This window comes from Leptidea sinapis, chromosome 44, assembly GCF_905404315.1.
Source record: "Leptidea sinapis chromosome 44, ilLepSina1.1, whole genome shotgun sequence".
Taxonomy (NCBI): domain Eukaryota; kingdom Metazoa; phylum Arthropoda; class Insecta; order Lepidoptera; family Pieridae; genus Leptidea; species Leptidea sinapis.
This window is the reverse complement of record NC_066308.1, coordinates 3310597-3336171: the sequence shown is the minus strand read 5'-3', so window position 1 is coordinate 3336171 and position 25575 is coordinate 3310597. Positions and strand designations below refer to the sequence as shown.

At 36.0% G+C, this 25575-nt stretch overlaps 1 protein-coding gene across 3 annotated transcripts in view; it reads right to left on the bottom strand.

Moving 5' to 3' along the window:
- Positions 1 to 841: 841 nt before the first annotated feature.
- LOC126977219 (dedicator of cytokinesis protein 1) overlaps positions 842 to 25575 on the bottom strand; it is a 91761-nt gene continuing 67027 nt past the window's right edge. For all 3 annotated transcript variants that reach the window (XM_050825930.1, XM_050825929.1, XM_050825931.1), the window contains 12 exons: positions 24805 to 24940; positions 23250 to 23393; positions 21784 to 21885; positions 20414 to 20578; positions 17632 to 17781; positions 17056 to 17162; positions 15067 to 15254; positions 14350 to 14400; positions 12142 to 12193; positions 8349 to 8516; positions 6537 to 6639; positions 842 to 5731 (listed from right to left, as the gene is read on the bottom strand). In XM_050825930.1, coding sequence (XP_050681887.1) covers positions 5472 to 5731; positions 6537 to 6639; positions 8349 to 8516; positions 12142 to 12193; positions 14350 to 14400; positions 15067 to 15254; positions 17056 to 17162; positions 17632 to 17781; positions 20414 to 20578; positions 21784 to 21885; positions 23250 to 23393; positions 24805 to 24940 — 1626 coding nt within the window. In that variant the 3' untranslated portion in view covers positions 842 to 5471. The remainder of the gene's footprint in view (positions 5732 to 6536; positions 6640 to 8348; positions 8517 to 12141; positions 12194 to 14349; positions 14401 to 15066; positions 15255 to 17055; positions 17163 to 17631; positions 17782 to 20413; positions 20579 to 21783; positions 21886 to 23249; positions 23394 to 24804; positions 24941 to 25575) is intronic.

The following is a 25575-nucleotide window of genomic DNA, read 5'->3' as shown; positions in this document are numbered from 1 at the left end:
TTTTTTAACAATTGACAAATTTTAATACCACCTACTAAAAATTCACAAACAGGCTCACATGTAAATATTTAACTTTTAAATGAAATATATTAATTTGTTAAGCTTCTAAGAATAAACTTCACACAATGACTAATATTCGAACAGAAATTGGACAGAATAACGTCCTAACTTGTTAACGGTTGCAGCGGAAATGTGTCGATCCTTTTTTTTTGCGCCCAAACAAAGGGAAAGGGCTACCCTCCAGGATAACGATGGGAGGGAGGTGGTGAATGCTCATGCATACCAACGCCTAAGTCTGCGTTGGTTATGTGGGACTCACGTAAATCCTAGGTGCCTACCCACTAAACACCACCTGAGGTTGGCTTTGGGCAAGTGCCCTCTAAGCCTTCATCGAAGGCGACCTTCTCTTGGGTAGAGAGAGGCACAAGCGGCACTCCCTATGCTGCAGCGCGTCGGGCATGTTCGCAGACGCTTGGGTCCTCGACTTTTTCGCCATAATCCGGTCTCGCGTTGCCTCTTTCTGGCGGAGACTGCAACGTTCCGACAACAAAATACTCGTGGCTGTCTCTGACGACATCAGGAATCCAGTGTTTAAGCGCTGGATCTCTGTTCACGTGGACAAGAACAAAAAATTACTGCACAAATTTGTGCAATATTTTAGTTGGTTAGTCTAATTTTACTTTTAACTTGGCACCCCTTTACAATGTCCAAAATTTTTTGTAACTATGGGTTTTATTATGCCTGAAATAAATAACTTTATTTATATTATTTTATTATACATTCTCTACTTATTATTTATTTGATGAACTACAGAACACCATCTCTAAATAAAACACACGAAAATAAAATTAATTTTTATTCGCAATAACAATGTCTGATAACAAATCAATTAAATAGACGTGTATAATAATTAACTTTTATACAACGTAAATATATCTTATTCTTAAACTATACCTACTTATAACATTTATACAGTTCTCAAAGTATTACACTGTGCATTGTTATAATATCCATTAAGGTTTTTATATTAATAATTATTTGTTACCGAAGAAATAAAACTAATTTATGTTAAATCATCTCTTTTTTACGAAAGCGGAGGATACGACGTGGGGACCATCAAAAAAAAAACCGCATACACCTTCCTTAAAGGACGGTAACGCTCCTGTGATTCCTCTGGTGTTACAAGAAATTGTGAGCGCGGGCGAAAATTTTCCATAAAAAAATCAAACGAGCGTACAGTACACCTGATGTTAAGTTGTCCTAAATAGTCCTTCAACTCGAGAGGAGTCAAAAGGCCTTAACTGGCCTTAGAAAGGTTACGCGGTCTTTTGATTGGATTATTATTGATTTAAACTATTTGCTGACCGAGCAATCAAAATTTGACCATAATATTTCAATTTGTGATTTTTATTAAAGAGTTTATAGTTAAGTAAAGTCCAATAAAATTTTACTAAATAATAAAATTAAAGTGTTAAAATAATACTAAATTTTCAATCTTACCCTCTGTCCTCTAGCCTCTTAATTGTATGCCAATGTGTGTATCAGCTTTTAATCTCATTAAATTAAGTCTTACTTTCAAACGAGTCACGTAACCTTAAAACTAAAAATACTTAAGCCCCCGCAAGTAGGTGAAAACCTTATAGATTCGCAGCACGATTGACTTCGACACATGCTCATGGCATATTTATTTGAAAAAAATTTTTTTATATGAAAAAAACAAAAGAGAATTCTTTTAACATGGGTGAAATACGTTGAAAGTCCAATTTATAAAATTTAAATAGATAATTATTATTCCTTTTTATTTATAACTTAAATAGCAAACGTGAAATTTACCTTCCTAATATGTTGATAATCATTTCTAATAAAAAATACTTCCTAAAATATTTCGTAAAAAACCCAAAAGTATATAAAACGAACTTGTGACGTCTTCACTTCAGACAATTTTTTTTTAATAAACTAATCTCTGTAACTTTATATAAATAAGTTTTTCTATACTTATAATATATGACACTATTTATTGCTTTGGAATAATGGCCATCAAATATCACATACATTTGTAGCTATACAAAACTATTTGCTTATTTGCTCCATCAGCGAACGAAATCTTTAATAAGAAAAACCTCAAAGTATTTTTTAAGTGAACAATTAATTTATATTTAATATGTATAATTAATTAAATTAAATTTGTAACCAAAATTTATAAACGATGCGGGGCTCGAATCCGCGACCTCTCGGGTTCCGTCCAAGCGCTCTTCAACTGGGCTAATCGTTCGAGTGACGTATGGTTCGTAAATCTAAACAATTTGTTATTTCAATTTTTCTTTGCTTTAAAAGATCGACATCTCAAGTCAATTTCCTAATATGCAATTATTGGGGTTGAGCAGGTTATAAACTGTTAAGTAGATCCTGTAGATGAAGCCACAACCTGAGAGTTGAACAAGACATATCAAGATTTACGAAAGCATACGTCACTCGAACGGTTGGCTCAGTCGGAAGAGCGCTTTCGAGTCCCGCATCGTTCATAAATTTGAATAACAAATTTAATTTTCAGGGTACTTACACAAAGCCAAACATTCAAAAATTACAATAGTATACATTATATTATATTAAGTAGTATTGATGGAAACCTTTAAGTTGCATGGGACAAATGTACCTTAAACGCAGAAGTTTTGTTCGAAACCCATCTAAATATTCAATAATTTCCAATTATTAATTAATCAAAAATATTTCGTCATTACAACCGATATTAACAACTTAAAAACATTAAAGCTTCTAAAAATTAAATAAAATCACTTAAAACTATAACCATCGTTCATGTACGTGAAATGTACAACTACCCGCAGAGACATACAAAATAATTTTTACTATTAAGAAGTAAAGTTGTGTTTGGAATTTGCGGACACGCTTAATACATGATATATTTTTAAAATCTATTTCAACTGATTTAAATTATTTAATGGCACTATATATCAACTACGGAACCCTAAAAGTGCGTTTGGATATTAAAGTCTATGTCACTCTATAAGCAGGTACCCGCAATATGTATATGATATCTTAAATAATTTATACGTCTAGATAGAGCGTCTTGCTGCTAGACAACCGAAGAAAACAAGCCAGTTTTATTACTTTAGTGTGCGTGACAGGTTACGTCTTACACTCGCGGTTTGTTTGTCACTTTTTCTTTATGAAAATAAGGAACGCGACGAGCAAGGTGTTCAGCTGATGGTAATTGATACGCCCTACCCATTACAATGCAGTTCCGCTCAGGATTATTGAAAAACCCAAAACTTCTGAGCGGCACTACAATTGCGCTCGTCACCTTGAGACATAATATGTTAAGTGTCATTTGGCCAGTAATTACAGACCGAAACACAGTATTGTTTACACATTACTGTTTCCCAGCAGAAATAGGCGCCGTTGTGATACCCATAATCTATCCAGCAACCTGTGCAAAGGAGCCTCTCATTGTTTAAGCGCACGTGTGTTGCTCAAAATAAAGGTTAACTGTCAGCCACAATTTTTTTCGACGTTTTGTCACAGCTGTCACAGTCTATCTAGAGGTATAAATGATCTTAGTATGATACACAAAATTTACACTAAACACACGTCGGAAGATCCAACTTAGACCGAAATACAGTATCAACAAAGTAAGTTTTAAAAACGGCTCGAGTACGCCCACTTGGGCGTAGTACTAGTTGCCGCACTTTGCGACTACGCCTGCGGTATCTAGTTGGAGCGGAGACCAATAATGCAAGCCATTCGAATATTTAAAAAGAATGTTAAAACATAAAAATGTATTTGTGACGTCATGACCTCAAACTCTATTGAACTGTCTTTAATCACAGTTTTAGCTGATCATTATCTATGTCAATAATATCAGTGTAGAGTATATCGCTTAACTTATGTTGAAGTTATTGTAAAAATAATAGACCTATTTACTAACCTAAAATCAATAATTTAATATACAATTCTAGCACTAAAAATATTTTTAAGTAGAATAATAATGTCAATTTAAAGATTGTAGTTGAACACTTCTATACTAAAAATTCTCTAACACTTAAAGAACATTGCCTCAAAGAATTGGTATTCAAAACGTGATATAGATGGCATGGTATAACTCCAATTCAGAAAGAGAAAGTAAGACTTGATTTCCATAGCTCCTAGTGTGTATCCAGCCTAGCGAAACTCTAAAAAAAGCGATTCATAGATGACGGCTACTAGGATGCCGCAATCGCTTGTCATACCGCTTCGCTGCAGCGTATGTTTGAGCGAAGCGAAGAAGTAAACTAAGTCTGTATACAAAAATAATAAAAAGAATCTTTTGGAATTTGGCGCCATATTTAAACATGAGGAATTTTATGCGCCTTATTTGGTCAATCATGTTTGTTTTTGATTATAATAATTGAATCAAGTCGATATTCAAAATTCTGTCTTGAAAATAACCTAGAAAATTTCGAAAGCTTTCTATGCGTTCAAATTTTTTTAAAATCGGTCCATTAATGGCCGAGAAACAATTTAACACAGAAATCAATTGGAGTCACCCGGTGGGAGCTCCGCTCAGCTTCGCTTCGCTCAATAAACTTGTAAAAAACGGTGTTAGCCGAAATTCACTACGTTTCAAGCAACTGTTCGCTTTCAAACTTAACCGGATTATACTTCGTCGCCATATTGTAATTACTACTATTTCAAACTTATGTCAAATCGTACTGCACGTTTCATACTAAACTAAATTTCAAATTTAACTTAGGCAGTCCCGTCTCTTATTACATAGTATTTACAATCTCTCTGGTGTGTAAAATCAAAGCGTGTGTACCCGACATTAAGAGGCACAAAAGATCTATGGATTTGTGTGTGATAACCCCAAACATAAAAAAAAAAACAAAGAAAAGTGCCAAAAATGTCTGAAAACAATTATCAATAAAAAAATGTTCTTAATTATAGAACACACTGTAAAATGAAACATAAAAATTATGAGACGGAATATACATCAACTCAACAGCAATGTTATATTAAAAAAAAACCCCAGCCGCTTGTCAATACTACTCTTGCGAGTAATAAATGAAGATTTAGCTTTATTTTCCCTATAAATTATTAAGTTATAACTTTAATTTTCTACTCTGAATGATGATATACCATTGCTAGGCAACAATCTAAAGTAGATTTTCAATTTTGATATTTTATATTATATTACCTACATACAATTACATATATAAATTAACAAAATATTATGTCCGGTTTAGAAAGTTAATAGTTAATTATAATAGAAGTAAAAACACAGTTCACACCAGTTTCTTTATCGTCTAATACTTTGATAATAATGATAAAAATATATTTATTTTGTCAAGTTAAGAGATGGGTAGATAATAGATACCTACAGAAAAAAAAAACATATCAATCTAATTTGGAAACTCTCGGTAACTTCGCTCTTAAATTTAATAAAAGTAAGTCTATAATTTTCGTTTTCTTAGTTACTAAGCGTTTGGTTGATTACGTTTCTTCGGCGGAGGGGTGGGCGCCTTTTCCGTGGTGGGGGGGAGGTCGCACGTGTTTCGCCGCCTCGACTGATACAAGTACGAGTTCCGCGGTGAGATGACCTGGTCGTAGTTGTACCTCGTGGGTAGCGCGTTCGCTTCCAGGTTGTTGTTCTCTGAGTCGAGATCGAGGCTTCGGTGGGATTGTTTCAGCGGGAGAGGCGGGGGTTCTTCGTCGTCTTGGTTTGAGTCCGTTGTTCCTGTAAGCAGTAAGATCTTTCTATTACTCGTCAGAAAAGACAGACGAGCTTCCGTTAGTCATAGGCACAAAGGTAATGGAATGCCTCCACCATTTTAGGGGACTGTGTATCAAGAGTACCGGCGAACCGGATTGGAAGGACCAAAAACATACAGCTTCACGAGTTTCAACCCGTGTGACAATCAGCTTAAAATATTCAGGTGGAACAGCAATATGTGCCCATTATTTGGGCATTTGCGCATAACTATTTGAAAACTAAGGTCACCGCCCAAATTAGTGAGCTTGACGAAGACGAAATTGACGAAGCGAAAGCTATCGGAAAGATCTGGAACGAAATTGGCAGGTATGGTCAGTACCGAACAGATGGATATGCAGTACAAAGGCGCTCGGCCCCAGGCAGATTATACAAGAACATAAGCATAACATAATAATTTATTCAAGTTTATCATACTCCCAAAAATATTCTCTGTAATATTAAAATTTCTACCATCTGATATGTCGTTATGCAAACATTTATTAAAATATATAAAAAGCGTTTAATTCCGTCGTCACATCTAAAGCCAATATTAGCGAATTAGAACACAATTGGCATCGGAATATTATTAACGCTTAGCAATATATAATAAAACCCAAAGCAAATTCAACTTGTTCAATGTAGGCAGTCTATCACCTCAAACGTCGCTACCGTAGCACGATGGAAAAAGAATAAAAGAAAAATAGATGGTAGTATCGTCAATAATTTCTTATCTCAGCCCATCAAAAATACTAAAAATAAGCGTTTTTATTTATACAAGCATGCTAGTTACCTAGCGAGTCTCTATTGGAAGCAGGTTCAGAAGTGGTTATAAAGCTTGCTCGCTGCGACAGACGTCTCTCGACTTCGGCGCGAAGGGGACGCTCTGTCACAAGCTGTAACGTAGTAAGTATTGAGTGAATCATTATTACTACATTTAACACTTATAACAATTTATATTTGTGAAGCAAATTGTCATGACAGATTCATTAACAATAATAATGATTAAATTAATGAGTAAGACTCATTTATAAGTAACTAATGAGTAAGATTCATTTAATAAGCACATAAAGTAAATGGGAAGCTGATTACCTGTCTAGTACAACTTTAAATAAGAATGATAGATTTAAAATAATGTATAATGAAACTAAAACCATTCTACTAATCTCATACTAAATGTATGGGAGAGTGTTTAATATCAAAATTTTGTATACTTCTCGTTTGATTCTTAAAAAGTCATTGATGTCATTTTACTGACCCTATAACTTTCTTTTGATATATCAGTTTAAAGTTTATTGATATCTGTAATAGTTACGGATAATCGACTGGTCACTTAACGATTACAGACTTACGACTCAATTGTAAGCACATAAAGTTACTACGATATTAATGCTCTATAAAAATAATTTTAAACTGGTAAGACGGATTGTATTAATTAATATAACCCAATTATTAGCAATTTATTACAAGCAAGGTTCTGTTGTACTAATATTTCATATATCATAAATAATTATAAAACAGATGTAAGTAAGCTGTAAATCGCTGTAACATTGTAGTTACAGTTCTAGTCCTAATTGTAATTGGGAATGCAAACATAAATATGACTCATTTTTAAAGCACATATAGTTATTGCTCTGCAGTACTAAAATAGTAGTAAATTATCAAGATAGATTAGATTAATATAGCTTATTTGTAAGTACCTAATGTTACTGCTAAAATGTAACATTTGTAAACTGAGATAATTGCATAAAATAAAACACTAACGGACTAACAAATAAAGTTGAAATGAAGTTAAAAATAATATGCAAAATGTTTACAAAAAGACGTTTTGCTTATGATTGGTTTATTCGGACGTATAACGTTTCCTACGTTTATTTTAAAGGCTGCCTGACATTCGGTAAATTTCACAATAATCACTGTAATGACAGTGTTGTCAACGAAATAGTCTACATTTTGCATATTCTTGGTTTATTCTCAGGTATAACTTTATACCAAGTATATTTGTAAGTCCATTAATCGTTTGCACATAAAGTTACTGCCATACCGAAAATCTACGATGAAAATAAAATATCTAAGTCGTAAGCACACAAAGTTATTTCTGAAGCTCCGTGGTACATATTCAATGTAAATTATCATGACAAAATAATAAATAAACACAAATGCTCGGCTACTTAAATTATAAGTAGGATTGCATAAATTAATGGCTGAATTATAAGCAGACATAATTATTGCGAGATTAAATGCTCTATACTCTGTACTTGTTAACTTTACGTGTTAACTATAATATTAGAATGCATAAATTAATATACCTTAAATTGTATTGCGCATTCTAAATTCTTTAGAACTTAATTCCTTCTAATTCTATAAGCTTGTTTAAATAATCATATTACTTGTGAAAAGGTGTTTGTTGACACACAGACCTACCCATTGTATGTTTTTATTTTATAAAATCATGCATGTTGTCTCTATACTTTCTCTTATACTTATGAAGACGGATTGCGCATTGCGCATTGTACCTTCTAGATGTCGAACCTTAGTCCCTTGTAACAAAATGATTCATGTTAAATTGTCGTCTGTGTTGATGTATGTAGTGAAGATATATTACCTCCTGTCGCAGCTCTCTCAGCGGCGAAACTTCCAAGCCGGCATTCAGCACGTTATTATTAAATGCGGCATTAATAGCGGCTGTTACCGCATTGTTGACACTGCCCAGACCGTTACCAGTGGCCGTCGTGTACCATTGGCTGCCGCTCGACTGAACACTCACCTCACTCTGTTATCACAAAAGCCAAGCCTTATACATAGTCTGGCCATAAATACTGTTACAATAAAAAATAAACAAAATATTACATTTGAATTTGGAATCTGTCATTTTTATATGATTGTTCATTGAGTTCTCATTTTGGCGCCAATACAGTGTACAATATTTTGCGATATTTAAATGGAGTGGGGTGATAGAGGGAACCGAAACGCCGTGATTGTATTACACAAAGTAGGTATTGAGCCAAATGCAATTTTTAAAACTCTCCATACGCTTGGTATTAGTTTATGGTCAGTTTTAATGAGTACGGCTTGCTCCAAACGCCATGATAATTTGGAGTCCCTAAAACAATACGTACGATTATTGGCAGTGAAAAATTATCCCATGGAAAGGGTGCGTGCTTCTATTGATAACTGGCCTTTAAAGGACTGTATTGCAGCCAATGGAGTGGTCTCCTCTTCGAATATTCTTTTTATATTTGCTTTATATTTATGTATTAAACTATTACCAGTGGGAGGCTCCTTTGCACAGGATGCCGGCTAGATTATGGGTACCACAACGGCGCCTATTTCTACCGTGAAGCAGTAATGTGTAAGCATTACTGTGTTTCGGTCTGAAGGGCGCCGTAGCTAGTAAAATTACTGGGCAATGGGACTTAACATCTTATGTCTCAAGGTGACGAGCGCAGTTGTAGTGCCGCAAAAAATTTTCGGGGTTTTTCAAGAATCCTGAGCGGCACTGTATTGTAATGGGCAGGGCGTATCAATTACCATCAGCTGGACGTCCTGCCCGTCTCGACCCTTATTTTCATAAAAAAAAATAACACAATAAAAGTAAATAAGTGTTATTTGCAAAAGAAAATTTATTTTATCTTTGTTTCAGTATTTATGGCAAGAATTTTATAATTTAGAATAGTATAATATCTTATATTATACAATTCTAATAATAAATAGTAAAAAGCATCATAATATAGCAAGCGAGAATACTAAAATCGTTATAAAATCTTGTTTGATTTGTTCAACTCTCAGCATCGGCACGGAACGCCGGAGGTCGTGGGTTCGAGTCCCGCATCGTTCATAAAATTTTGTTTTTCAAATTTGATTTGTGTATTAATCCTAGAAGTGAGGGTTATCTTATATTGTTTAGATTTACAAGAGCGACATCTCAAGTCAATTTCCTAATAATATGCAAACATTGGGGTTGAGCAGGTTATCAACTGTAAAGTAGACCCTGCAGATGAAGCCACAACCTGAGAGTTGAACAAAGCAAACAAGATTTTATAACGCTGCGTTACTAGAACGGTTGGCTCAGTTGGTTAGAGCATCGTTCATAAAATTTTGTTTTTCAAATTTTATTTTTGTATTAATCATAGAAGTGAGGGTTATCACTTAAAAAACATAACATATCATTAAAACCGTGTTTTAAATATAATATTGTTATTACATTTATGCTTGTTCGAAGTCTAGTTAAATTACTGGACTGAACATCCTAAAAATATCAAATGGGGTGCCTCTCAGAACGCTTCCCGCGGTGATCAGTCTCAAAAGGTGACCCGTCTGTTTGTATAAACATTGAGAAATATATAGAGTTGTATTTCCTAAGACGCACCTTCGTTTGAGATTTTCCGTCTATTACACATACATTCTATAAAAAAAAACTACGTTTAAAAAAACCGACTTGTTAAACTGAAAAGTATCAAATAACTAAAAATTTAATTCACCTCTTATGCAAACCTTTACCTTTAATATTAATAAAATACTATTATTTATATGTGCTACCTATTGATAGGTTTTAAGTCGGTGCCAAGCCCTTAACAAAATTGTATTATAAACAGCATACTTACTGTAATTATTAAGGTTGTCTCGCCACGCGTGTCTGTCCGCTTTGTTTCAGACGAAGCATCCCGCTCAAAGTCACGCGTGGCGAGTGTAGGTACCTACTATTACATTTGGCTTGGCACCGACTTCAAAGCTATCAATAGGTAGCACATACAAATAATAGTATTTTATTAATATTAAAGGTAAAGGTTTGCATAAGAGGTGTTTTAAATTAAATTTTTAGTTGATACTTTTCAGTTTTTGTAATCGGTTTTTATAAACGTTGGTTTTTTTATTTTTAGTGTCAGTTAACAATAATAACAATAAAAAACAATTATATCATCCACGTAGACAAAAATTTTCATAAAATGAAAACTATTGGGCCAAACTTAGTAAAATTACCATCGAATAAAAAATACATCGAATTGAGAACCTCCTCCTTTTTTAAGTCGGTTAAAAATAGCACAACACAGCATATTTTATTTATCTTTTGTGTTAAAAAAAACCGGGACAATTGACGTAACATGACACAATTATTATTACTGTCATAATATCAATTATGTCAAAATATGACACTTATGAATGTCTAAAAAAGTATACTAATTACCATTTGGCACCACAACGAGTATATTATAAAAATATATAAAATAACTAGCTGACCCAGCAAACGTTGTATTGCCGATATTAAAATCGCGATACAAAAGTAACTGTTGATCGTAGATTGGTGAAAATTGGAAGTTGTATGTGATGTTTTAATGCTGACTCATAATCAAACAAATTTAAAAAAAAATAGCGTGGATCACCCCTAACATTTAGGGGGATGAAAAATAGATGTTGTCCGATTCTCAGACCTACCCAATATGCACTCAAAGTTTCATGAGAATCGGTCAAGCCGTTTCGGAGGAGTTCAATGTTTAACACCATGACACGAGAAATTTATGTATTTGAGATATAAAAAACGGTTAATAAAAAGTTATTGAGAACATTAGATACAAGCATTTAAATGATGAATATGGATGTTTGTTTCCGAGTCATGGATGTTTAAATGTATTTATGTATGTTTATATGTATGTTTATATGAATTTATGTATGTTTAAGTAAGTATATTGTATTAAATATATCGTTGTCTTGTAACCCATAACACAGGCTTATGGCCATATATGCTTAACTTGGGGCAAGATAATTTGTGTATAAAGTGTGTCAGTACAAAAAAAAAAATTAAAAAAAAAAAGTATAAATAATTAATAGCGTCTCTCGCTTAAAAATCGCAATGTGTAAGACGTTAGTGGTACGAGGGCTAGCGCGACGAAGCCCTTACCGGCCATTGTTTGAATTGTATTTAACTGATTTAAATGAACTCCTCATAGACGGCTGGACCGATTCTAATGAAACTTTCTGTGTGTATTCAGGTGGATTCGAGAATGGTTTAGATTCACAATTGAACTACCTCCTAAACGGCTGGACCGATTTTGATGATATTTTTGTGTGTTCCAGTGAATTTGAGATTGGTGTGTGTCTTCAGGTGGATTCGAAAATGGTTTAGATTCACAATTAAACTACCTCTTAAACGGCTGGACTGATTTTGATGACTTTTTTGTTTGTTTCAGTGAATTTGAGATTGGTTTAGATTCTCAATTCCGCCCATATAATATAATTCTCCTGCTCATGTGTATGTTAGTGAACTGCTCCTAACGGCTGGACCGATTTTTCAAATTTAAGACATGTGTACAGGACAACGTCTGTTGGGTCCACTAGTTTAACTATAAAATTATTAATATCATATCATCTTTATCAAGCCTTGTGTATTAACATTTACATACCTTTCTACTTCTCTTCTTGTGTCTTGGAGTGAGAGTACCACTGCTGCTATTCCTAAAATTTAATAAATAAAATGTAAATTTTTTTTACATACTTTTATCCAAACAAAAATAATTTCAAATAAAACGTGGATCGAATTAAAATTCTATACAGATTAGTTCTATAATATTTTTTTATAGGAGTGATTACTAGTGAAAACAAGAGTAATCATATAAGCTTTTTTTTGAAGGTACCCATATCGTACGGTCCTGCCAACACCGCACAAGGAAGATCATTCCACATTCTGGTGGTATGTGGAAGAAAATTTCTTGAAAGCTGCACTGTAGCGCAACGCCTTACATCCAGATAGTAGGAATGATATCTTTTTTTGTGGGGCGTGTCTTGCAAAAGGTATCCATATGCATTTGACCGCGTGCAACGCAGAGCAGCTCGAATTGTCGGGGACCCAGTGCTCTGTGAACGGTTGGATCACTTGGCGTTGCGTAGAGACGACGCTTCATTGTGTGTCTTCTACCGCATTTATCACGGGGAGTGTTCCGAAGAGCTGTTTAAGCTGATTCCTGCCGGCGAATTTCACCTTCGCACGACACGCCACAAGTTAGGATATCATCCCCACCATCTCCACAGTGCGGTTTTCAAGGAGCTTTCTCCCTCGTACTACAAAGCTGTGGAATGAGCTTCCTTGTGCGGTGTTTCCGGGACGATACGACATGGGTACCTTCAATAAAAGCGCGTACACCTTCCTTAAAGGCCGGCAACGCTCTTGTGATTCCTCCGGTGTTGCAAGAGAATGTGGGCGGCGGGGATCACTTAACAACAGGTAACCCGTACGGTCGTTTGTCCTCCTATTCCATAAAAAAAGGTAATTCGGCGGTAGGAATCACGTGAAAAAGTAAGCAGTCCTTAACTCAGTCCCCTCATAGATTATTAACCATTATATCTGATAGAAATTATTATGGTGAAGGCGTTATTTGTGGATAGTTTTATTTATTTATTACAGCTTTGACATTACAATGACAAAAAAAAGTAATGGTCCCACAAAACCATCTTGATGGTTTGCCTGTGGGATCAGCGCAATCTTAATTATAGCATTTAGTAACTTAAACAGCTGTTAAGTTATGGAGTTTTTTTTTATAAACGTAAAGGTGAAATTTTTTACACAATATTATTGAACATTACTAAGTACTATTATTATTTAAATGTTGATATATTATAATGTGTCCAGATTGGCAATATAATGTTTTTTAACATATTTCGTTTTTTCGTATTTAATAATAGTTGCTGCATTTTAAATTTACTTTATATAAAATTTAGTTTTTTTTTATGTTTAGAGTAATAAGTTTTTTATATTTTTGTGTAAGTAAACGAGGAAATTGTCATATATTTATAATGTTTTTAAGTACTTGTAATTTAATTAAGTAATAAATCGCATGTCGAGTTAGCCCGTAAATGGGGTATACGATGTTAATTAATATAAGTAATTAATGTGTAAATATACTATAAGGTAACACATTGTATACAACGTGGGCTTCCTATTAAATAAATAAATAAAAAATTCAACTTTATTTTATTTATTTTTTTATTTTATTGTTATTTAAATGTAATCAATAAATATCGTAAGTGTTGATTCTGCTAGAACGAAAGTGGATGAAGTCTCTCGTTCTTGAGCTCGGCGAGTCAACCTCGTGTAGAGGTGCAACACATGTCAAATAGGTTTCAGCAGTTTCACGTTTCCAAACTCTTGGCATGCGTTAGGTGGGAGGTGCATTCTTAGCATAATAACACTTAAGATATTTATTTATATCATTTAAATAACGATATAAGATAGTCAATTTATAAGTGGGAGGCTCCTTTGCACAGGATGCCGGCTAGATTATGGGTACCACAACGGCGCCTATTTCTGTCGTGAAGCAGTAATGTGTAAGCATTACTGTGTTTCGGTCTGAAGGGCGCCGTATCTAGTGAAATCACTGGGCAAATGAGACATAACATCTTATGTCTCAAGGTGACGAGCGCAATTGTGGTGCCGCTCAGAATTTTTGAGTTTTTCAAGAATCCTGAGCGGCACTGCATTGTAATGGGCAGGGCGTATCAATTACCATCAGCTCAACGTCCTGCTCGTCTCGTCCCTTATAATCATAAAAAAAAATGAAGTCACTTCGAAATTTATAGTTGGAGGTACATGATGTTATAAAATAATGAGAACAAACCTCGTCCAGTTTATCGCCGAGTTGAGTTTGAACTTGGATTTTGGCGTAGACCTGAAAATTAAGAAACATATAATTTATAACCAAATGAATCCCTTTTTTACACGCTTTTTATTATCTTCACACCAGATTTCGTTCAAACTTCGTAAACTTATCGAGGACCGTGACAATACTTTAATTTGATAGAATTATTCCATTTGTCAATTTGCAATAAAAGATTTTTATTGATTTATATAATTTTCTATGGTTTATCGAAGCGATACGACTTAAAAACCATAAAGGCCGGCAACGAATCTCTTATCCCGGGCGTTCCGGATGACCATGGGCGGTTGCTTCACGAATTCCCATCACTTAAACCTTTTGCCTATTTGCCTTGTACAAAAAGATTGCGTGTACTTATGTATGCTCGCAAGAAGTTATACTTCTTTGGCCAAACGAAGCAAAAATCATTAAAATGATTTATTCCTCGTTCTATTCTACGTATTTAGAAAGAACAATTTTGTGAAAATCTTGCAAAGATGCTTTGACAATTAATTATTAAATAATGAATACGGCTGTATAGGCTTGAACCCTTTTCCTGTCCTAATAATGGACGAAGAAACCAAAAAAAAAAAACGAATGTCGCAAACGTCAGAAAATTTTAAGAACCAACTTCAACCTATTACTTTTGTGTTACGTTTTTCATAATGCGCGTAAAGAAGTATAACTCCAAAAACTTACTCGTTGGCTGACACGTCAGATATCCTCGAGCTGGTGTGCAGTGATCGCAGGTCGCTGTCTCCCTGGCTGTTCCGTGCGGAGAGCGAGGTGCCGGTGGAGGAGGTGGATACAGGGCTGGCAGCGCCGATGGTCGACCGACGTAGCTGCACCTCCCACGACTCGCTGGCCGACTCGTTTAGATCGCTTGTCTGAACGTAAATATTCAATATTTAATTGCATATAAGAAAGATATACAGGGACGGAGGGAACTGCCCTGTAAAATGCTGGTACTCCTCCGCAGCCCCGGGGGGAATCAATAGGCCTTTATATAAATCCGTTCTTCTACATTTAGTTCGTGTTTGGTGTTTAGGTCACTTAGACACTGATGAGGTTAGTTAGGTGGCGCGTCCGCCATTAAAATTAAGAGAATACGCGGGTCGCAAAGCGCTGTGCAAGCCACGAACTAGAGAGAGAGAGCAAGGTAGGGGTAGAGGGCACGGGGTGCGGAAGGAGGGATAGGGAAGCGGGGAGTGGAAACGAAAACTTGACAACTGACGTTGACACTGACAGTTACAAGTGAAATATGGCGCCAACATGTACTCTTTTCCTGTACCTTGACAAAGTGTGTGCGAAATATCACGATAATAAGTTGAATTGTTGCCGTTCATCGTATGAAAACCAAATGTCGTCACACTCAGGTTAGCTGTAGTACATTTGAAAAAGTCGCAAGATATAATCAAATAAAATTCACAAGCGCCGCGACGCTTTGGCCATCACTATTGATTGTGAAAGTTTGTTTAGCTACACCCATGCTTTAAATCCTCTCTTAAAGATTCTGAAACAGTTAGCTTATTGCCAACATTAAAACACCCAATGTCCTAATAACCATTACATCATCCAAACGAGTGTTGTAATGTTGTACTGAATTTCAAAACAAAACTCCTTGGTTTTTTTTTCGATCCCTTCATGCGCAGAGTTTCAACAAACAGCCACATTCTTAATGCTCGATGTGTGGTATCTGTATGAATTTCAAAAAAAGAACATTTTCGTTTACGCGCGTTCTACACTACCAGAACTTGTCGCGCCGTAAAAAAAAAAGTAGTTTATTCGAAACCCCGCCATTTTTCTTGAAAAAATGAGCGATTCAAGTTTTGACAGCACACCGGATATTTTAAACGCTGCAAAAGAACATAATATTCAAGTGAATTTTAATAATTGCAATATACAAAATGTAAATCACTACTAAAATAAATAATTCTTTCATTAACACTTAGTTTATTTGTATATAATCAATAATGGATAATATTAGGTTACTACGTTGACTGGCTATTTTAATGTTAGCAGTAAGCTGTTTCAGAATATTTTAAAGGATTCATATTATGGGTGTAGATAAAGCAACTTGTATGCAACTGTTGATAATTTGGTATTAAAACACTCATGTGATACTATTATCACCTACTTAAACCCACATTCGTGTTTTAATACCCCTTATTATTACCCTGATGGTCAGCGACATCATTTGCCCAAAATAGTGACTATAATTATTATAATTAGAGTGCGTTATTATATTTATTACCCATTTTTGGCCTGCTCTTCCCCGGGGCATAAAAAGAGCTTCCCTATTCCCAGGCCCAGGGGTGTCGTTAAAAGCGACTAAGTGCATCTACCAGTGGAATGCACCTTTGCACAGAATGCCGGCTAGATTATGGCCACAACGGAGACTTTTTATGCCGTGAAGCAGTAATGTGTAAGCATTATTTTGTTTCGGTCTGAAATAGAGTAGTTAACGAAATTACTCGATAATGAGACTTAGCATCTTACATCTCAAGGTACCGCAAATGTAGTGTCGCTCAGATTTTTTTCAAAGAATCCTGATCGGCACTGCATTGTAATGGACAGGGCATTACCTGAACGTGCTGCTCGTCTCATCCCTTATTGTCATAAGCATAATTATGTTGTACAGCTACTAAGCATTTGTGATTAGCAACACTAGATATTTTCCGCACTCACCCTAAGTCCGTATCTCTGTTGCACATGTTGTTGCATTCTTCTGAAGCACGTCACGAGATGCGCGTGCATATCCTTTTGAGGATCGCGAGACGCGTGCACCTCCAGACCTGACAGACATATTTTTAATTGATTATTATATTTAAATTTTAATTATTGTGTTTTTATTACTTTATATGGCAATACAACGTTTGCTAGGTCAGATGATTATTTTTGATAAACCTAAAACACTTATATAGGTAATTTATTTCTTTTGAACAAGCGAGTCATTTGTGAGCATGCAACGTGCATACACTCTTATGTATTTATGATCTTGTATAACATATTTAACATAGTCCAAATGATTGCGAAATTGAAGTGGCAGTTGGGGCAGTAAAGTCCTCAAATGGCGACCACGTACCGGAAGACGCTGTGTTGGAAGGCCTCCCACACGATGGACCGACGATCTGGTCAAGATCGCCAGAATACGTTGGATGAGGGCAGCGCATCACCGATTGTTGTGGAAATCTTTGGGGGAGGAATTTGTCCAGCAGTGGACGTCTTCCGGCTGATGATAATGATGATAACATGTTCACTTACCGCATTTGAGCAAAGGCACTTGCTCCACTATTAGCTCTCTGAGCTGTTGTAACAGTGGTCCATGCTCAGGGTGACGAACTTCGTATGTCGTACTAAGGAACGCCCGCTCGTAGTTCACTAGACCACCCTGAACTGGAGAATCCAATATTCCTGAGGAAAATGGACAATTTTATAACAATAACAATTTTAAACAGCAGCGCTACATGGCCCATCTATTGGATCATCATCACTGTAACACAAAACAGGGTGAAGTTGGTTCCTAAAATTTTCTGACATTTGCTACATTCGTTATTTTTTTTTGTTTCTTCGTCCATTATTAGGATAGGCAAAGGATTCAAGACCGTACAGCCGTATTCGTTATTTCATACTTAATTGTCAAAGCCATCGTTGCAAGATTTTTACAATATTGTTCTTTCTACAAACGTAGAATAGCACGACGAATAAGTAATTTTAAGGATTTTTGCTTTGTTAGGCCAAAGAAGTATAACATAAATAAAGTACGCACACACATTTTTTTTAAATTCTTACTGACCTCCACCCTCACACGACACGCCACAAATTAGGATATCATCCCCACCATCTGTGTGTGTGGCGGTCCTCCACAGTGCGGTTTTCAAGGAGCTTTCTTCCACGTACTACAAAGCTGTGGAATGAGCTACCTTGTGCGGTGTTTCAGTGACGATACGACATGGGTACCTTCAAAAAAAGCGCGTACACCTTCCTTAAAGGCCGGCCGCTCTTGTGATTCCTCTGGTGTTGCAAGAGATTGTGGGCGGCGATCACTTAACACCAGGTGACCCGTACGCTTATTTGTCCTCCTATTCCATAAAATAAAAGACAACACTACAATTGAAAGTATCGGAGATCATCAGAACACATGATAGGCATACTTGCGAATGAGAAAACTTTAGATAGCCCCTTTAGTAAACTGATCTACAACCTAACCCTTCTAAACAATCCGAGAAATTTGCTCTTGACAGGATAATGCCCAGCTCAGTCAAACGGAATACCACATCCCCTATTTAGGGATTAGGGAACGCCTTGGAATTGTACAGCAGTGATATCACGTGTAATAATATATAAAAAATAACTGCTTAGCGATATTCTTCGATATCCAGCATCCATTACATATGGGTTACCTTTCCAAAATAAAACAGAACATACCACATTCCTACTACAACATCCTAAATTTATATCTCACTAACCGAATATTCTACATCAAAGAGTGTGAAGCAATGTCAGCTATTATTAAAGCTAGACTGCCACAAGGGTTTGTATTTGGACCTATGTTGTATACCAATGACCTTCCACTAACTAAGGGTATTAAAGTAACTGCCGCTTCATTCGCCAATGATACCGCAATACTTTGAAACCAATAGTTCAAGTACAGAAGGCGCACTTCGCAAAATTAATTAAAGAAATAGGCTCTTGCGGCCATACAATACTTTTTTTTCACCTAGAAGTTGTATCTCTTTCTATCGTGTCTCTTTACCTCTTCTGACGACGTTAGGACTGGTATAGGTGATACATAGGTAGTAATCATTAATGGTAATTTCATCTAATATATAAAACTCGTATCCCGATGTTTATAATAATAATATTAACACACTTTTTACTCAAATTATCTTGCCCAAAGTTAAGCATATATAGCCTGTGTTATGGGTTACAATGATATGACAATGATATATTTAATACAATATACTTACTTAAACATACATAAATTAATATAAACATACATAAATACATTTAAACATCCATGACTCGGAAACAAACATCCATATTCATCATATAAATGCTTGCACCTACCGGGATTCGAACCCGGGACCTCTAGCTTGTTTGTTGTTGATGTTTGTTACCAAACTCCTCCGAAACGACTGCACCGATTTGTATGAAATTTTGTGTGCATATCGGGTACGTCTGAAAATCGGCCAAAATCTATTTTTCATACCCTTAAATGATTAACCCAACCCTGAAAAAATCTTAAAGGCCAGCAACGCATTTCTTGACACACCTGTTGTTGCGGATGTCCATGGGCGGTTGCCTCACCTCTCCCCATCCCGTGAGCCTCTTGCCTATTTGACCAGTTTTATATTTAAAAAAAAATATGTTTATTATGATTCGGCATTGAAAAATACATTCAAATTTTCGCCCTTCTACGATCTACAACTATTGTTGTATCGCGATTTTTATATTATTCTGTACCATCCACAAATCCGCTATATGGTTGCAAGATGGCAATCGAATACAATAATTGTAGTACGATATATCGGGTAGAACTGAGAATCGGTTAAGTCGGTGAGAATTTTTTATACCCTAAAATTATTTTGTTAATTACTTTATATAGCAATACAAAGTTTGCTGGGTCAGCTAATAATAATAATAAGAATCACATTAAATTGGATATTTTTTAATGAAAATAAGGGACGAGACGAGTAGGACGTTCAGCTGATGGATTTCCATCATGGATTATCAATTATGATACGCCCCATTACAATGCAGTGCCGCTCAGGATTCTTGAAAAATTCTGAGGGACACTACAATTGCGCTCGTCACCTTGAGACATAAGGTGTTTAGTCTCATTTGCCCAGTAATTTCACTAGCTACGGCGCCCCTCAGACTGATAAACAGTAATGTTTACACATTAATTCTTCACGGCAGAAATAGGCGCCGTTGTGGTACCCATAATCTAGCCGGCTTCCTGTGCCAAGGAGCCTCCCACTGGATTGCTTCCGCGTCTACACACACACACGTGTACTCTTTCTTGTTGAGAATAATCGTTTACCTTGTAACCTCATTGTTAGTGGATGAAGAGGCACTGGGGGAGACTTGCTGTCCATGATCAGTCGCTTCAGCTGTCTGTTACTGTTGGTCATGGTCTCTATGGCGACCTCAAGCGGACACACCCAGTATGTTCGTGACGATATGACCGGGAACCAGCGTAGAATACCTGGAATATTTTTTTCCTGAAAGTTATTTCTGATATTGGAGGTTACAAAAAATGTTATCTTTTAAAAAATTTATTTGAATTTTTTTAATTATAGTACGTTTCTGATGCAAGGACGTCTGTCCGCCAGTGGTCATACATTCTGTTAATTTATGCGTTTTTGATAAGATTTTTATACTCTAGTGAAATAATGGTTTAATTGATTATTTAAAATAAAAACATTGCGTTTTCATAAACTTTTGACCATCCTTATCTAAGCCCTATATTCCGCGAACGAGCCAACCTCGACACGTTGCGTTACGAATTAAGCTATTGTCAAACATAAATACGAACCGAAGCGGAGACGACAAACGACAAATTAGGCAGAGCAAACCGAAAGAGAAGCGTTGCGGGACACTACACAATTACTATTTACCAGTGGGAGGCTCCTTTGCACAGGATGCCGGCTAGGTTATGGGTACCACAACGACGCCCATTTCTGCCGTGAAGCAGTAATGTGTAAGCATTACTGTGTTTCGGTCTGAAGGGCGCCGTAGCTAGTGAAATTACTGTGCAAATGAGACTTAAATCTTGTCTCAAGGTGACGAGCGCAGTTGTAGTGCCGCTCTTAATTTTTAGGGGTTTCAAGAATCCTGAGCGGCACTGCATTGTAATGGGCAGGGCGTATCAATAACCATCAGCTGAACGTCCTGCTCGTCTTGTCCCTTTTGTAATGAGACTATATTCAAATGATACTATACATAACAAAATGAAAACACTTCACCACTCTTTCGGTTCACTGTCTGTTTGACAATTTCTTTAAGTTTTTTTTTTACACAGACAACCCAGTTTCTGCCAATATTTGTCTTTAAACAATTCGACACGTGTTTCGCCTCTACACGAGGCATCCTCAGGACGTGTTGTCTCGCCAAAATCTGGCACGAGACAAATATTGGCGGAATTAACACTAAAGAAAACTCAAATCATTTGTATAATTATAGATTTCCGCAAAGTTACTTCAATAAATTTTAATAAAGATTTTATTTTTTATTTATCATAAACCAACCTAATTTATTAAAATTTAAAACTAAACAAAAACTATTATTTATCTATTGAACACACACTAAATAATATTTAAAATATATTTTCTACTTTACACCCATCGTTATATATATTTTTAGTTATTGGAACTATATTTTTTTATGTTTAAAGTAAAGTGAAAATCATACCAGGCAAGGTGTCGCTTATTTCTATCTCCGTTCTTTCCAGCCACCTCGTCGCGAATTCGTTCACAGCCGAAAGATCGTCGCTCGAACCATTCAACACGTCTTCTATCAAATAAAAGAATTAGAAATAACAGTTGATTTATTTTATATTAAGTAACATAAAGTATAATAATTGATAACTTATACTTCTAGATAAAGTTTCTTGCTGTTAGACAATCGATAAAAACAGGCCAGGTTTATTACTTTAGTGTGTATGACAAGCTACGTCTTACACTCGCGATTTCTATGACACTTTGTATTAGTGTGCGTGCATTGCTCAAAATACAGGTTAACTCTAAAAGCTGTCACGGTCTAGCTAAACGTATGTACGAATTAACCGGACTGTGGAGGACCGCCACACATTCAGATGGTGGGGATGATATGATGAAGGTCGAATTCGGCAGCAGGAATTAGTTTAAACAGCTATTCGGAACACGATCTTTAGGGGATCCATTTGACCAGCAGTGGACGTCTTCCGGCATAATGATGTTTTTCCAAATTTCATTGTAATGCGAATGATAATTAGTTACCGTCTGGAGGGGGGAGTACACGAGGCACACTAAAAGTTTTGCACTTCAAGCTAAACGAACTATTTGAATTTCGAAAGTTATATTTTTTGAAACGTTGCAACCTTCATAGTAATAAAAAAAACAATTGGCCGGAAATCAATCAAGTTCTACGTACGCAACGAAAATGGAATTAAGTCGAAAAGATTCTAGAGCGATGATTTTTTTATGATTTTAAAAGTTCTCTCTCTCCGCAAGACTGTCTCTTCGTCTTCAAAATGCTTTTGGGAGAGAAGCACCTTGCTTGAGTATCGTGACGCGATGGTTTGCTGAATTTGAGAGAGGTTGAGTTTCTTTACATGACTTATTTCGTGAAGGGCGGCCTCCAACTGCCATAAATAATGTGGCTACTGCTAAGCGGCTAATTGAAGAAAACCCGCGGATTACCTATGAGACAATTCGAGGACTATTGGGGAATGGTATGAGCGAAATTCAGAAAATTTTACACGAAGAATCGGAAAGTTCGGAAACTTTGTTGTCGTTGGATCATTTCAATCAATCAGCACGTAGAAAACATACCTTGGTCCTCCTGTTTTAAAAAATGGCTGGATCGCATGAAAAAATGTAACGGAGAGTATTTAGAAAAGCAATAAACATAATATTTTGGTTATAACATGTTTGAAAAATAACGATAACGAGGCGGTAATCGAACGGTTAGCTCAGTTGGTGAGAGCACCGGCACGGAACGCCGGAGGTCGTGGGTTCGAAGCCCGCATCGTTCATAAAATTTTGCTTTTCAAATTTTATTTGTATATTAATCCTAGAAGTGAGGGTTATCACTTTAAAAACATAACATATTCTTTATAACATGTTGTTTTTTTAAGTTACGTAAAACTTTTAGTGTGACCTACGTATAATACTCACCAGTCCGGTGTACGGGGCGCGAATACATAAACTTGTTCACGTTGTTATGCTCGTAGTACTGCACGATGCGGTCATCGACCTGCTTCTCGAGCAGGTGTGTGAACTTATCGGCCATCAGCGGCGTCACCGCGTTTATTTGTAGGTCTGTATCGCGCTAAGGTACTTATATAAACATACTTAATATAGCTTTAGCAGATTAAAACATTTTTCACCGACTTCAAAAAAAGGAGGGTTTCTCAATTGGACTGTATTTTTTTAATTTTGTTACCAGAATTTTAGACTGTGTGAACCAATTTTGATGATTTTTTATTATTTGAAAGCTGGTGCTTCCCGTGTGGGCCCATTTCTCAATAGTCAAGGTAGTTTTGTAAATACATACATAGTTATATGTGAGATGTGCTTGGGTCGCACGCGTGATGTGTCAAGGCGGCAGGCGAGAGCGGGCTCGCGGCGGGAGGACGATTCCAAAAATAACTATGATAATACCGACAAACAATGAAGGAGAATACGCAATTTTTTTTTTTTACTTTGTAGTGTATATTATATTTTTTAGAACCTATGGTTTTTTGGAAGTCGGATGTTTTATTCTTAACTTATTTTTTAATTCAAAGGTTTGTTTTATCATTGACTATGGTATTAGTTGAAAGCCGCCCACCAGAGGGGTTTGCCAATATTCCTAGCCAACTCTCTGTTTCTAGATTGTTCCTAGAACCTATCTGTGTATGGCAGATTGAGTGGGTATATCCGGTAGTTCCACCTCAATCACTATTTATTAAGTTTTAAGTTTAAATGGTCTTATGATACATAAAACTAATGTATCAGAGCATTATAAGTTATCTAAATCCTAAAGAAACAACCGCCCATTGTATGTATAATCGCTATCGGATTTAACGTTTAAAAGTTGCGCTAGTAAACTCTATGTACGGTATTTCACTTTTAATATTGATCCAAAAATAATAAGTATCTAGCATAGGATTTACAGCATAATATCGTTCTAATAAATACTTCAAAAGGTTAATAAAACAAGCTATATTTATATTGACTTTCCTCGTCACATCATAAAAAATGTTTTTGTATCATGTAAAAAAAGTTAGCTAACAAAGTAACATTGTTAGTAAAAAAAACTCTAAGGAAGCTAGTAATTTCACATTTCTCTCCTTCTTTTTTAATACACCCAATTTTATACAGGCCAAAGGGTGTCAATAAGGCGTGACTTAGGGCATTTACCAGAGGCTTCTTACCAGAGGGAGGCTTCTTTGCACAGGATACCGGCTAGATTATGGGTACCACAACGGCACCTTTTTCTAACAATTCACCAAACGGACACCAGGTGAGTAATTTTCTATAGAGCTGTATACATTTTGTTGGTAGCGGCGACTGGTCGCACCACAGTGGTGCGTCGGTGAAATATAGCCCTTAAGGTGAACGCACACTTATCCGAGCCAAACAATTGGAACGAAACGAATTTAAGAATTCTGTATAAGAAAAAGAACTGTGCATTCACCTTTATTGTCATAACTCAGGGCGAGTGGCAAGTATTGATATAAAAGGATACACTGTCCGTCGGACTCCGTGATGTCCTCGCCCGGCTCATCCAACTTGAGCAGCACTTCAGCCTCAGGCCACTCGTCCAACATGCGCTCCTTGAAGTTGTGCAACATGTCACACTCGTTGCCGCGGTACACGAACCCCTACACACAGGTCACACGATATTCTACACATACTGATTGTAACACTACTTCTATACAATAACAAGTCATTAATAATTAAATTACAGATATCGCGCCAGTTGACTGCAGTCGGTGCCTGAGGTAAAGAGCGGAAACATCTCCCCCCGCTTACCGCACGCCTGCAGTGTAGTGTTGTGCCATCCTTACCGTGTTATCGCGTTTATACTAAAGTTGCGATCACGTGTTATTTTTTTTTTTGATTTCATTAATGACTGATCCGAGTTCATCAGGTTCCGTTCCAAAAGAAACGATCGATCATAGCCAAGCAAATGAAAGGAAATGGCGACAAATTTTTTAGACATATTGTGTGTTGAAGAAAGGCAGTACAAAAAAATTTGATTTAGTTTAACATGATGAAAAATAATAAAGATTTTTTTTAAACTAAAGTAAAGTGGTAAACTTAAAGCATTGTTTAAATTTATCGACACACTCATAGTTATCAATTATAATTACGTCACAACACTATCGCATTCCTGAACTCTGCATTCAACTTGCACGTTATCTGTAGTTACAATAAGTCCTTGAGTCCTCGTTATTGATATCATTCTACTGCTAAATATTAAAACCTTAAAATCATTCATTGTTTTATTTAGATC